The sequence below is a fragment of the Lates calcarifer genome, linkage group LG5, assembly GCF_001640805.2.
Source record: "Lates calcarifer isolate ASB-BC8 linkage group LG5, TLL_Latcal_v3, whole genome shotgun sequence".
Classification (NCBI taxonomy): domain Eukaryota; kingdom Metazoa; phylum Chordata; class Actinopteri; family Centropomidae; genus Lates; species Lates calcarifer.
In genome coordinates this window covers 12,552,064-12,566,627 of record NC_066837.1, presented here as the reverse complement: position 1 = coordinate 12,566,627, position 14,564 = coordinate 12,552,064, and the positions used below count along the sequence as shown (strand labels likewise).

At 41.0% G+C, this 14,564-nt stretch overlaps 1 protein-coding gene across 1 annotated transcript; it reads right to left on the bottom strand.

The window, feature by feature from the left end:
* Window positions 1-691: 691 nt before the first annotated feature.
* LOC108896632 (WW domain-binding protein 1) lies at window positions 692-13,612 on the bottom strand. The gene is made up of 6 exons (XM_018695865.2): window positions 12,579-13,612; window positions 8,820-8,864; window positions 8,350-8,412; window positions 7,459-7,606; window positions 6,405-6,566; window positions 692-6,182 (listed from the first exon to the last, which is right to left on the bottom strand). The coding sequence occupies exons 1-6, from the start codon at window positions 12,627-12,629 to the stop codon at window positions 5,470-5,472; spliced, it is 1,182 nt and encodes a 393-aa protein (XP_018551381.1). The 5' UTR covers window positions 12,630-13,612; the 3' UTR covers window positions 692-5,469.
* Between the last annotated feature and the right edge of the window lie 952 nt (window positions 13,613-14,564).

The following is a 14,564-nucleotide window of genomic DNA, read 5'->3' as shown; positions in this document are numbered from 1 at the left end:
AACATGATGTGGTTATTTTACTCTGGGGTGCCGCCTTTTTCCTGACTTTGTTTTTGGGAAATGTGTTGTGTTTTGAGGTAGAGGACCCAATTGAAGTTCAGTGCCAGAAAAGTGCACCTGCTTCCTCTTATGTAACATGTTAAACCCAAGACTGAAATAATGAAGGTCTGTAAGACCCAACCAAAGGCCCCTCATCATGTTGGTGGATTTTATGCTTCTGCAAATTTTTCGTTGGCATTAAACCAGCTGACACACAGTTTGTTCTGGAGCTTTTGTGGCTCCTGAAGTTTTGGGGGATGCAGGTCAGTTGCGTGCTTTGCCTGGTTGGTAAAAATATGCCACATTTCTGGTGGGCCACATAGCAGCAGCTGATACATAACAGGCGTGTGTGACTACAAAAGACTGCCGGTGTTCTCATACTACATGTTATGATTGTCAGTGCTGTCAGCTACACATAATCACAGATTTTTTCTTCTTGTGGTTTACCCCTGAAAAGACAAGGCTTTCACAGTGAGTGCAGCCTGATGATTCATCCTGAGTCACAGTGACAGCTCCTCATGAGTGTGGGTGTTTTCAGCTCATTCCCTGCCTAAATAAAAGTTAGTTAAACATTTGCTGTATTTCAAAGCAGAACACTGGTGACGACTCCGACCATGGATGTGTAAAATGTTCACAAAAAAACAGACATGTCTTTGGTAGCACTTGTTAGCATTTATTTTGACACAAAATCCACAGTTTTTGTTGAATAAAGTAGCACAGATGTCAGTGCCAAACATCGTGGAATCCCAATGAGCATCAAGAAAAAAAATAAACCTCATATGGAAGAAACCTAAACACAACCCCACCTTCTCAAAAAGCACCAAAAGATGTGCAACCAAATATATATTTGAAAATGTGAGAGCGTCTCATTGTTTGGATTTTACATTAGAGTATGCATCAGAAATCTCTATGCTATACACCAAGATACAAAATCAACTTGATATTCATGGTGACATAAAAATGTTTGGATATTTATATCGACAAATATCATGTTAACAAATACCAACAACACTCAACTTTGGCCTCATAATAAGCGACAATGATTTAACACCACAACAACACAGCTGACGATAACTCTCTCACACATGCGCACAACACACTGAAGAGCTGCAGGTAGAATTGCACAAAGATACCCTCAAATAACACCACAATTTGTAGTAATATTAATCTGAACTATTCCACGTACAATCACATATAGATACTGCTATAAATCCTGCTGTCCCGGAGCTGCAGGAGGAAAAGGAGAATGCTTTGTTTTCCCGGGAGACAAACAGTCTTAAGTTATCCTGAATCAACAGGGTTTGATGTTTTGTTTTTTCCTGGCAAACTAGTTCAGCCGTACTAATATGGGCTCTGAGTGTGTAGTTTTTTTTAATTCATCAATTCTTGGCATTACAAAATAAAGTCAGTACAAATATAGAGTAAATACTATCTTGATAAGGAGAACAGTCCTTTGCAGTCAAAACTCAGCGAGGTAACAGTCTTATATCAGGCCTTGGCCTACAGTGGCATTGAGAGTAGAGTCTGGGCGTTTTGTCTGTACATACAAGCTGTTGTACTAACCTAGCTCTATATACACTAAACTCAGTTTGGCTTCAACGTGAAATCAGAATCGGGGTAAAACTGGCCCCAGTTTGTGCCTCTTATTTACCACCACCATTTTATTCAAGTCACAGAGCTGAACATCCCTTTTCCTGAAAACTCAAAATTAAAAAAACCCAGACGGTCATTTGTGCACAATAAGAGATTTTAAGCCCTTTTCCTAAGTTGCAACTTTATTTAACTTTATTTAGTGTGGAGCCATTTCATGCACCACATTCTTAATTCATCATCATAGTAGGTATAGTGCATAAGACAATAAGACTTCCACTTGCAAACCAACAACATAGAAAATATAATAAAATAAAACAAGGACGCATCTTTATTTCCAGCTACCATCTTTGTGTGGAATGTGACTTAGGGAAATGGGTTAAAAATCTTTATATAATGCCGCGGACAGGAGAGTCAGGTATTTATCCTTCAGAAATACGAACGCTCCGCTGAGTGACTCGAATGTAATGATAATACAGAAGAGGCCCAAACTGGGGCTGATGTAAAACCAGGTAATCTGAGTTTGCACTTGGGAGAAACCTTAAGCCAAAGGCATTAAAAATGCTGTGTTATGTACAATCAAGGGCCTCTGCCCAGCACAGCTCACGGATCAGTGATGAAGAGGTAAATGTCTTTTTCACAACAGTTAATTTCCTATCAACCAGCATCAACTAGAATAAGGAAAAAAAGTGTGAATACTATTGCTAAATACTATTTTTGCAAGTCTCACATGTACTGTGTATATTTTACAAAGAGACTGCTAAGCACTGCTAGAAAATGTTTGCCCACTCGATGTACGGACGGCTATACACAATTTACAGAAAACACACACTCACATAGCAGCATCAAACCATAGAATGATCAACAGAACGTCTATTTTTATCTAGGCACCATATGCTTTGATAAAAAAAAAACACACATCAGCTAGAACTAATGAAAATTAAAATAATGCATGTCTTTGATCTCAGCCAAAAATGTACAGAAGCCAAAAGGCTTTTGTCGATATGTTCAGAGGATGAAGAGTCTCTCTGTCATCTCTGAGACACACCTGTGAGTCACTGCACAAGAGCTTTGAACAGAGAAGATCAAGGATGTGAAGATGACCTTCATAACAAAATCAAACGGCAACACAAACCTACTTGCATTCCCTACACACACTTTTTAAGGTACACACACGATTTGTCTTTGACAAATAAAGATATTATAGAGCTGAATCGAGGCAAAGTTTTCTGCCCACAGAACTACAAATCAGTTGAAAGCATTGCCTTCAGGCATTAGACAATTAAGTCAGCTTTGTGCTGAGCCAAAGACACGACAAAGTGGCCTCCAGTCAATGAACTACAAGAGACATTTGTCTCAGATTAACTACAGCAAGACAAACATGTAGAAAATATGATTCGATACATTCGCTCTTTCTAAAACTTGTTCTCTTCTTGAGTACATTATGTACTGAGAATTAATTACAAGAGAATACATGTGTGCTATTCTCACTAAGAACTGACTAACTTCACGTAATCCTAGGAAGTACAGAGCATCAATCAGGGGGTATCACACTCCACCCACCGAGGCAGAGACTACGTATTTGTTAGTGACAGACGCTGTACAACTGGACATCAACAGACGAATGGTTTTACACACAAAAACAGGATCGACCAGGAAACATGAAGAGAAAAACAGTCCAACTCTCAGAAGTGACCACACGTTCAACCACAGCGGATTCTCAAAAAAGCATCGTACCATCTGTGACTTTAAACCCTCACTTCATACATCTGATATTTAACAAGTGTTACTCAACTCGGACAAATGTTACAAGGGGCACTTCATTTCAAAGTGTCTTCTCAAAGCCTACACCAGGCAGTTTGTGTTGCCTCGCTTTGGACACTTTACCAGACATTTTCAGTCAAGCGTCATGCTATAAAAATTCTCAGTAAACAGTTTAAGTGTTTTTTGTTTTTTTTTGTTGCGATACATAACCTTTTACATTCATTATCAGTCATGAGATTAGGCTTAAAGTTTCTGCCTTGTAAAAACTCAACAGTCTGTCCATGGAGGAACCAGATTTATGTTGCCTTTGCAAAAATGGCAATCGCCAACCAGCAACATGTTCAAACACATTAAATCCAAAGTCGACCAATCAGGTAATTATACAGTGTATTCAGTCTGAAACAACAATGTATAATCACAATACCATTGTAAAGCTTTGTCACCCACACATGTTAATCAATGTTTGCATCCCTTTTCCTTTAGGGAACAACATAAGACATAATGTATAAAACACACACCCTTTGAATCAGTCTTAATAGTTGCCTTCTGTCATTATTTCCTCTGATAAACAGAGAGGCTGGTGAAAGCTAAAACTTCACCCTACAACAAAAACAGAAACAATCTGACTTCAGAGAGCAACATCTGTGAACTCTCTTGAGTTCTTCAAATGTTGGAAGCCAGTAAATTAATATTATGTGACGCTTGTTTTCAAACTGCTCTTTTGAAAACAAACTGTTCCATAATTTTACTTCATATACTCCTAGAATATATATATATATATATATGTATATTTCAATTCAAGAAGATGCCAGTTAATGATAAACAGTCTTGTTTATGGTTACAAACGTCTGGGATGACAGAAGTAATACATACTATACTGCTATACTGCTATACTGCCACTGCTATACTGTATAGGGCAGTGGTTCCAAACCTTTTTGCTGTATGACCCCTTAAATTGAAAGAACAGTTTGTTCCGAGCCATTATACATTGCATATGTCAATAAGTTGTGAGCTGTACTACCAAAGATTGATTTTCGCTTCTCAGATTGTTTAATTTGAATTCTCTTTAAGTGTGAAACTTTCCATGATTTCTCATAAAAAAAGATTAAAGATCAGCGTGTTTAACTTCTTATGACTCCTCTGATTTGTCTTCAGACTCCTTTGAAAGGTCCTGTCCTGACCCCCCCACCCCGGTTGGGAACCACTGATTTCACTGCAGAGAGCTAAAATGCTACTTTAGTAATGTTGCATCATGCAGAGAAAAGAGAGATAAAAAAGTAAACAGCAGAGGGATGTTGGTACGTTGACACCGAGCTGCTCAAAAAAATTAATTTGGTTATCATGTGGAGAAATGACGGAGAAAGAGAAAGAACAGTTCACTTAATAACATTACTTAATGTCATCACTTTAGAGAACAAGATATGCTTTCTCCTGAACCACAAACCAAATGAACTAACCATAAAATATGACTTTCAACTGTCAGGTTCTCATTTGAAACAGAATACAGAGTCCCTTGGTTTGCAACCGTAAAGACCTGCAAGACTTTTCTTCAGTGATTCAACTCTGTCACCTACTAGTCTTGATCTGTAAGGATGCCATTAAGCACAAACATCTCATGTTTTACCCTCTTGTTTGACTTTATCTCACTGGCTGTCAGCCTACGACGACTCCACAGTGATAATGGCCTCGCCTGTCTTCTGGATGACAGCGCAGGATGAGGAGACGTGGCCGCGCTGCTCGGCGCAGTCGTCCAGGAGGGGTGACTGCTCGGCAGCCTTTGCTCGGAGGGAACAGTCCACACTGTCGTGCAGGGCATCTGCCCTCTCCTCCTCCTTCCCAGTCTCTTTCCCTCCTTTACCAAAATGCCCCTTCTGCAGTTCCTCTTTGTCTTGTTCCTCTCTCTTCACGTGGCAGCGACATACCTCGATGCCCGAGTCACCCGTTAGCCGCCGGTGCCTGAAATGATCCTCCTCGTCATCTTCGTCTTCCTCTTCCTCCTCTTCTTTTTCCCGTTTCTGCTCCTCCTTGCTGTTGCAATGTGTGAAAACAGCCACATTTGGGGAGAAGAGAGCCTGTTTAGGAGGAGTCGGTGTGGGCCTGGGGGTTGGACCGTGAGGTGAGGCCTCCTCTTCTCTCTCTTTCTGGACGGCCATGGCGCCAAGAGGGTCTGAGAAGACAAGAGGATGGACTTGACCAGGGGGGAGGGAGGATAACAGCATGAGGGGAGAGAGCGGGAGGCGAGACGGGTGTGAAGGACGAGAGTGCAGTGGAAGTGAGAGAGGTGGAGCCAGGAGGTGAGACTCCTTCACTGCCGTTAGAGGAGCGTCTCTGCACGGGTATGACATCTGGAGCGGCCGCTGGTATAACATCAGGTGGAAGTTGTGATGGAGGCGGCGGGGAGGGCATTGGCGTGAAGGCAGCCCCGACCCTCGGCACGATGGCGCAGTCGCCCCCCGCCTCACTGGGCGTGGAGATGTGGCTGCTGTCGTACGTCTCGTCTGTCACCTGGACGGAGAAGGAGGTGCTGGAGGGCGAGGTGAGGGAGCACGACTCGCATGAGCAGCTGGTGTAGTTGTCAGAGCTCTGGGAGGAAGTCAGGCCACTGGGGCCAGGGCCCAGGTAGGGAGGGCAGGGGGGGTGACGGTGGTGGTGATGATGGGGGAAAGAGGAGCTAGGACCCCCCATGGTGCCTCCCTGCAGGGCGAAGATAGAGCTGTAAGGCGGAGGAGGAGTGCTGGGCTGTGCAGCCACCTCCTCATACGAGGGCAACTTGAAGGAAGCCAGAAAACCTGCCACAAAAGAAACATCAACTCAGAAGTGAAGGCATTCTTACTTTTACTGCTGTTTTTTGTACAAACCCATTAAGAGCAGCTCTTGCCAAGGTAACAACTAATAAAACAACAAGTTCTCCGTTAGCTCAGTATTCAGGACTTGGCATCTTTTAACTCTCTCTGCAGCTAACCTGGGTGTAGAGCTACACTTTACAAATACATATATGAGATAAAACATACTGAGGTCCAGCATCGAGGAAGGGTAGTTGCAGGCCCCGTTATAGGCAATCAGGTTGATCTCTCTCTGTCTCTGCTGCTGCTGGATCCTCAGCTTGGCCCGGCGGTGGCGGTAAGCACAGAAACAGCTGAAGAGGATCAGCACCGTCCACAAAAGCCAGAACCCTGAGGACAACAGGAAATGAACCCGAACGTTCATCACTATGAAAACAAACATTAAACCTCTGTCCTGTTATCTCAATTTCATCTCAGATCTGCTCAGATTACACACAGGCATAAACAGAGGTTTTGGACATTTCACCCCATGACATACAAATGATTATGTTCCATTATCTAAAACTTACCCTGCAACATTATGTTATTTCTTAGCTTTGTTTGCATTCACTTGACCATGATATAACCCTTCAGACAACATAAAGGCAGATACATCTTTTTATATCAATGTAAGCATGTACTTAAACCTTTTAACTTTATCTGTAAATGTCCAGTGTTGTATGATCCTGTGCTAGACTGCATTAACTGTTGACTACTGACATTGCAGTATATAGCCTAAACAGCTGTATAATGTGCCTCCTAGTGTTTATTTAAAATCTTTAGCTAAGGTAGCATTATAGTTTGAGTTAAACTAAATAAATGACTTAAGAACTAACAATGAAAAGCCCACAAAAGGCGTATTTATTACCTGGATCTAAATATCCCCAATGTCAAAGTTAGGACCGCTATATCTGATCTCTGAAAGTGAGATGTTTGGGGTGACTTAATGAAGATTTGATGACCATCTGTTTGACTGAGAGTGAATCTGCCAGACTGTTTTCACTTGGAGTTTCTCGTCTCCATGTTCTGTTTGGATACATCCAGTCAGTGCATCAGAAATCCAATCACACATCGCAAATCTGCTCTTAATACAGTGTAAGCAAACATCAGATTTTTGTGTATCCTAATTTTTGACTTCATGCTTCCTAGCACAACTGGATGATAAATGTCACAAAATACCACCATTGCCTCAGGACACTGTCTACAGTTACACATTGGACAAGAGGTCAGTCGGTTGACTCACACCAGAGTTCGTAATAGTAGGTACAGCAGCCTGTCTCTCCGCAGCAGTGTCCTGTTTCACACAGGTAACCTGGGTTGTTGTTGACTCCAGGACAGTACTTGGGGCTGACTACAGGCTGGCTACCAGAAGAACCTTGCTGCTTCACCACCTAGTGGACAAAATACCACATTACAACATAACCACAGTGGAAATAATGGTACAGCAGAGGGAGAGTTGAAGGTTGTGGTAGTTGGTATGGCTACAGCTCCCCCTTTGACAGACCACAGGACAAGGGTCACCACCTTGGAAATATAAGTTTGATAAGTTATATTACTGAAGGTCTATTTATTAGCTTTTGTCAGGGCTTTTGACCATAAAGTCAAGACAGCCAATGAGATGGATCTTCAGCTTGACTTGACTTTTTTGTTTTTTTGCCTGGCCTGGGGACAGCACGACAAGCCATAAACACATCACTGACGTGTCATCACTGTATTACAGCAGTCGCATTAGCAGACATCTGTATATTTACACATCAAGCCGACACAAAACACAATTACCATTCATCTGGAGTCGTATTAGTATCCATGTAATGAATCTCCACCAATTTCTGAGGCAATAACGTTGTAGCTGTCAAATGTTCCACTATGTTCACCAGCGGAGCTATAACTGCGTCTGTCTGTTGATTTGTTGTTAAGGAACCAGAACTGTACAGCTGCAGGCCGTAACCAAAACAATAAGCTGAAAGATGCTTAAATGCTTTGCAGAGGGTGATAATTCTTTGTGATGAGCCGCTCTTTCAATCCATTGTTAATATCAAAATATTGATTCCTGCTTTAAGATATTTTTATCAAATGACAGGATGTTTGATGGCAGCTACAGGTTAAAGGCTAAATTTACCAAAAAATCTCACACCTTATTAATTGTGCTGATGTCGGCCTCCGTCTGGGGAACAGCCACCTTCGGAGGAACAGCCACCTAAAATGAGACATGAAAAGGCCGCTGTGAATTTTACACTCAGATCTTAGTCATTAGCAAGTCACTGTGAAGGACACGACCAATTGAAGAACTTAAACCCAGACATTAAATATTAAACGTCTGACACATCATAAAAAGACGTCAAATTTCAGAGCGTGGAGACGAGCTGAGGCGCTTCAGCAGAATCATAACTCACAATAATAATGCAGCAAGAAGAGGAGGCTAAATCTGTTATGTACATAGTTACCACACATGAGACTCTGAAGTGCTAACAAATAATTATGCAATGCCATGGCAACCACTGTGGTTACGCTGGGAGGCTTTTTCTTCCCCACTCGTGTGGACAATGTGTTATATTATCCAGTGGTATGACATGTGTAGTTGTGGATGAAGGTCGAGCTCCGTACCGTAGCAGCTTCAGTGCCGTCCAGCCCCTGCAGGGACATGGTCATCTGGTACAAGACAGAGACGTACAACGGTTAAGATGGAGCAGTTAAGTAGAAATGATATGATATAAATAACAGACTGGGACTACATGTTTTTAAATGACAAGGGCACATGTTTCACAAGAAACAAATTATAATATGTTCATTCCAGTAATCCCAAAAAAAAAGAAAGGCCTATTTTCCCAGTCTGAAGACGCTGGCTGACTCACACTCTCTTCGCCTCTTCAAGGAGATGGGAAGGTCAATGGCTTCTCAACAAAACCTTTTTCTCCTCTGTGAGTCCAGATAGCAGACAATTCCCAGACACACTCGTAAAACCTTGCTCTCTTTCTCTTTCCTCTTTTCTTTCTAAAGCACAAGTGTATACAAAAATTTCACCTGTAAAATTGTGGTGAATTCAAATGTTATTTTCAGTACAGATTCATTTTTAATCAGTAATATCAGAAAGCACAGAAAAACTCCCAAGCAGAATGTGACATGTTGAAATTGCTTGTTCTGTCCGACCAACTGTCCAAAACTGCTGTTATAGATATTCATTTTATAATTATTTACGACAGAGAAAAACAGAAAATTCTAACATTTGAATGAAGAAACTGATAAATGAATGACCTACAATATAAGGACAAAGTAAAGACACAATTAGTGAATGATCATATAATGATTAGTGTCCAGATATTATCTGCAGTGGTAACGAATACTACAGAGGATGCATGTTTACACTGCCCCGATGCAATTCCATCATTGTGGAGATTTCAAAATTCAGTGTGTCACTCGTGCCTTTGTAAATGCCATGCAGGCCCACTGCGAGTAAAAAGAAAAAAAAAAAAGCCCTTGTGTGTGTGCTGCTGGATGTGGGGCCACTGTCAAATAATACAAGTGTGGAGACAATGGGGGCTCACAACCTGGTTTAACACCAACCGTATAAATGAGACCTCTTTTGTTAAAAACTGGCTCCTTGTTATGTAGTCAGCATGGGGAACAATGTTGGCCCTGGACTGCAAAGTATGTGTGTGTGTGTGTGTGTGTGTGTGTGTGTGTGTGTGTGTGTGTGTGTGTGCCTGTGCTCATGCATACACAGCTATTATCAGGCTAGGAATCGCAACTACTGTCTACTCACAAAGTACCAAATTACAATAAGCTGAATTTCATAAAGCAGCCGACTCCACTCGGTGCTTGGACATGTGACTACAGTGGCTGCAGCCTGGAGACACTCATATCTGAAAACCTGTGCATAGTAAACACTTCTTCAACACCTGATGCATCCACAGGTTTATTAATATTACATAACACAACCGTACGTGAGGCTCTGGTAGGAAGAGCAATGTCTAATCAAGGACATACAGGCTCCAAAGAGGCAGCCGGCACTGCAGCATGCAGAGCACAGGAAAGTTTTCTGCCAAATACTGATCTGGTAGCAGGCATGATAACATGACCACGAATGCATGTTCTTCAGTGCTGTTGTAGCCAGGTACATTTTCTGATTACAAATCTGTGCAAGCACTCAATGACAACTGCAGACACATTTCAAGAGGAAGCCAAAAAAAAAAAAAAAAAAGACAGAGGTTTGATACCAACCTCTAAGTTCTGCAGGAGTCCTGGTTAATCAGAGAAATCAGAGGTGATCAACTGGCTGCTTAAAGATTTATGATGATTTAATGTTTGTTGTTTTGTATTTTCCATCTACTTTTGCTACCACTAGTTGTAGGTAAATAACAGATTCTGATATATGGAGATATTGCGCAACAGCAAGGCTAAAGATATAAATCTAACTGTCAAATATAACCTCAGGAAGTTCATAACTAAGTTTCTATACTGTTATGAAAGTCAGAGTCAAGAGGGGAAATGTTCTGGCTTCAGTATTGTCGAGCTGAGTTCCTGTGGTAAGCCCACCACACAATTCTGGGTACAGGCACAAGTGTGAGGAGATCATTCAGGCTTCCCCAGAAACCACGGACTAACTGATCTCTGAAAGGACTAACCACGAATGATTTCCACCCATGAGGTCCCAAAGGTTTCCACAGCCTCGCAACAAATATCATGACTGAAGGGAAAAAATGAGGGCGGCTGACCATGAAAAGTACGGCAATATGCAAAATTCTGTAAACTGCCACACAAATACAATTTAGTGAAAGGTCAGAAGTGAACTTTACTGCTGCCAGCTGTAAGATGGCAACAGTACAGTGTAAAACCTGCACAGAAAATTTAGATTTTATGTGATGTAGTCAAGATCATGACCTAAGACGATGAACCGTGAAACTGTCATAAATATCTATTTATGTGAGGTTAAGATCTCACTTGTTAATGTGGAGGCAGAGTGCTCTCATTGTGTGGGCTGAGGTGTGATTCTCTGTCACTGTCAGACTGAATTCAAGAGAGACAGGGCAACACTTTCTGCCACACTGCTTCCTGTGTGACAATATAAGAACAAAGTTATTTTAAAAAAATAAAATGAATAAAACTCAAATAAAAATTTGCCACACTCTTGACAAAATCGTATATTTACTTGACATTGTCATGAAAGCAAAATAATATTGTGTTTGAGAGCTAACTTAATTAAATTTATAGTCATTTCAACTAATTAGTTTTTCTCTAATTATACAGTAGCAATCTGTGTAGCAATATGTCGACCATTTGTTAACTTTTGTTTCTTACTTTTTGGATTGTAAATACAGCACAACCTGCTTTGGCCATATCATACTTAATATAATGTGAATATTACGATGCAAATTTGAATTCAAAATCGGAAAATTATCACTGTTTCCCTTACGCTGTGTAACGTGTGTCAATAACTGGCTGAACACAGAGGTACCCTTGAGGACTTTTACCATACATCTTACATGTACGTTAAAAGTACCGAGGGATACTTCTGTGTACTTGAGTATTTTCAACATACATATAGTCATGTAGTTTCCATTGTGGAGTAAATTACAGTCATGTAAGCCTGAATACTTCCAGACAACAGAAGTGAAACATCATCCTCAGTGAAGCAGCAGTGTCCTGAATCAGCAGTATGCTGATGCTGGACAAGCAATTGCACGTTATATTTATTAGGCTATAAGGGTCTGGCAGTAAAAGCTTTTTTTTTTCTTTTTCTTTTTTTTTTTTAAATAATGCTTGTATAAATTAGAGTTAAATCCTTGGTGCATCACTACAACATTTCAAGGCTACCATGCTGGAAACAAGGAATCAGGCTCAAAATCTAATTGCAACACAAGCCAGGAAGTCACATACTACCTCTGAAATCAATAAAATATAACCTGTGCACCAAGTACTCCCAGAGAAAGTTGACTGCATATCTGCACCCTGTCAATTTAGAATTTGATTTGAGTGAATTTTAAAATATTTGTAAAGGTATTTCATGATGTTCTGGATATTTTGTTCTGCATTACTAGGCCCACAGCTCTAAAACTTACTATCAGATATTGTGCATTGACCTCAGCATCACACACAACCTTTCCATTGACCACAAACAATCAAACAGGAACCATATCTGACTCACTTTACTCAACACAAACCATTTGCTGCAGTGGTGTAAAAATGCAGCTACTGTTTCGAGAAATATGCCGGAAAATGAAGAAATGAAACGACAGATGGGAACAGAACAAGTTGTCAACAACAAAAACACCACAGGCCGAGGGAAGCATGTTGCTCTGCAGAATCACTAAAGCCCAGCTGTTGACAGCAGCGTGTATCAAAGGAAAAGCTTGTGCAGTGCGTTACCTCCTCAGCCTTCACCAAGAGGCAGAATGTCAACTTTTTCTCAGGATCCATGGCCAGAGCTGAATACCGAGCTAAACCGGAGGAAATAAAGACGCAGATGTTGGGATGTTATTCTGTCAGACCCCCATCACCGCTGTCCCACTCCACAGACACGGCGGCCTCCCCCCATCCGCCATTCCCCCGGACGCACAGACGGATGCCCCTCCCAGACTCCGCTCCGCACACCGGGTAACCAGGGCCACCACTCCCGGTGTATTTTACGGATTGGGACCGCGGAATATCACAGCGCAGACGGCTCAGTCGTCGACTGTGGTTTGCAGTAGTGAGATAAAGATGTTTCACGCTTTGTTTTCGCAGAGAGGGTCGGGGCTGAGCATGATGTCATGCTTCTCCAGCCCCCAAACTACTTGTATGGGAGCGCAGCGGCTTTGATTGGCCGGAGCTCCCAGCAACAGCCGCACAGAGGCGGCTTCAACCGGGCTTTATTCTCGCACTGTTGCTGTATTAACCACCGTTACGAGTCAAACCACAACACACGTGTTTTTTTTTGTTTTTTTTTTTTTTTTGTTTTTTTTTGTAATTTCAGTGTAACATAACCACGTTATCCAACAATGTAGCTGTGTACAAATGTTAACTAAACGGCCAGTTTCGCTCAATGAAGCCAATGATAGTCTACCTGCAATAGGAATTAATGAACAAGCAGCAGAAGTATTACAGGTCAAAGTATTTACCGCATATTATTGAGAACTGTTGCATTATGTGCTGACAATATTTATAATATGTCCTTGTATTCTCTCAATATATTTTCTACGAGGGGTTAATTATCCATGAAATGCATGATTTTTGCATATAGTTTGGTGTGAGGACAGTATGCTGAAATCTGTGCTAAAAGTATCAATTCACTGTGTCAATGTGAAGTTTCACTCTAAGTCAGTATTGTTGGTTGTCTGCCAAATTAAAAAAACACATTTTAAATATTACACCTACTTATGTTTTCTCACTATTTTGGCTTTTCTACCTGCTGTTAACCACACATGAAATAAAAAATAAATAAATAAAATTGATGTTTTTTTTTTTTTTTTTTGGGGGGGGGGGGGGTATTTTTGCTGCAGGGTCAGATTTAGTCCATCATCCACCACTGACATACACTTTCCTCCAATCAGTGTACAGGACATTTGACGTTATATTTGAAATGTGTAGTTTCACTGTTCAGACTGGTGTGTATGTGCAGAGTTTCATACTAGCAACCCCCTTTTTTTCACATGAATCTGCTGACAGGAAAAATATTTATTTTGTAAGGCTTTTCTTTATAAACCTGCACATGAATTTGAATATCATGTTGCTGTCTTCCAGGACCCATGTGAACTACTTTAATTTTTTTTATTTAAATTTTAAAAAATTTAGTTGAAATATTACTAGCAAAATAAATGTGTAATGAAATCAATAGTCTATGTGTATTCATGTGTAAGTGTATTCAGAAGTACAGGTGCAATACTTGTTTTCAACAGCAGCATATACTGTAATATCTAGCAGGGTGTAAGTGACAGTTTGTGTGTGCTGGTCGCATGAGGGCAGCAGAGTACAGGCTTTTGCATTCTGAGTAGTTTTTTTTTTTTTTTTTTCATGCACTCTGGTGCTGAGGAAGGATCAATGACCTGTAGCAGAGGCCGGACTTGGGCAAACAGTCACAGTTGTATTGTTACAGTTGAAGAAATGCTAATGCAACCTCTCTCTCTCTGTGTGTGTCTCTATGTGTTCATGTGTTTGTGTAAGACCCTAGACACTAAAGGGGAACAACGAAAAGTATTTCCATTGCCCCGCCTATATTGTTTCCCCGTATTTCATATACCTGCGGTTGATTACCCTAACAAGTCTGAAATACAAGTTTGAGTTATTGCTCACTAGTTTTGTTTGTGCACTTGAGTGTAAAACCCACGAAACCATCTGGATTAAATGCAGCACTAATAATCAGGGTGTGTTAGCCTT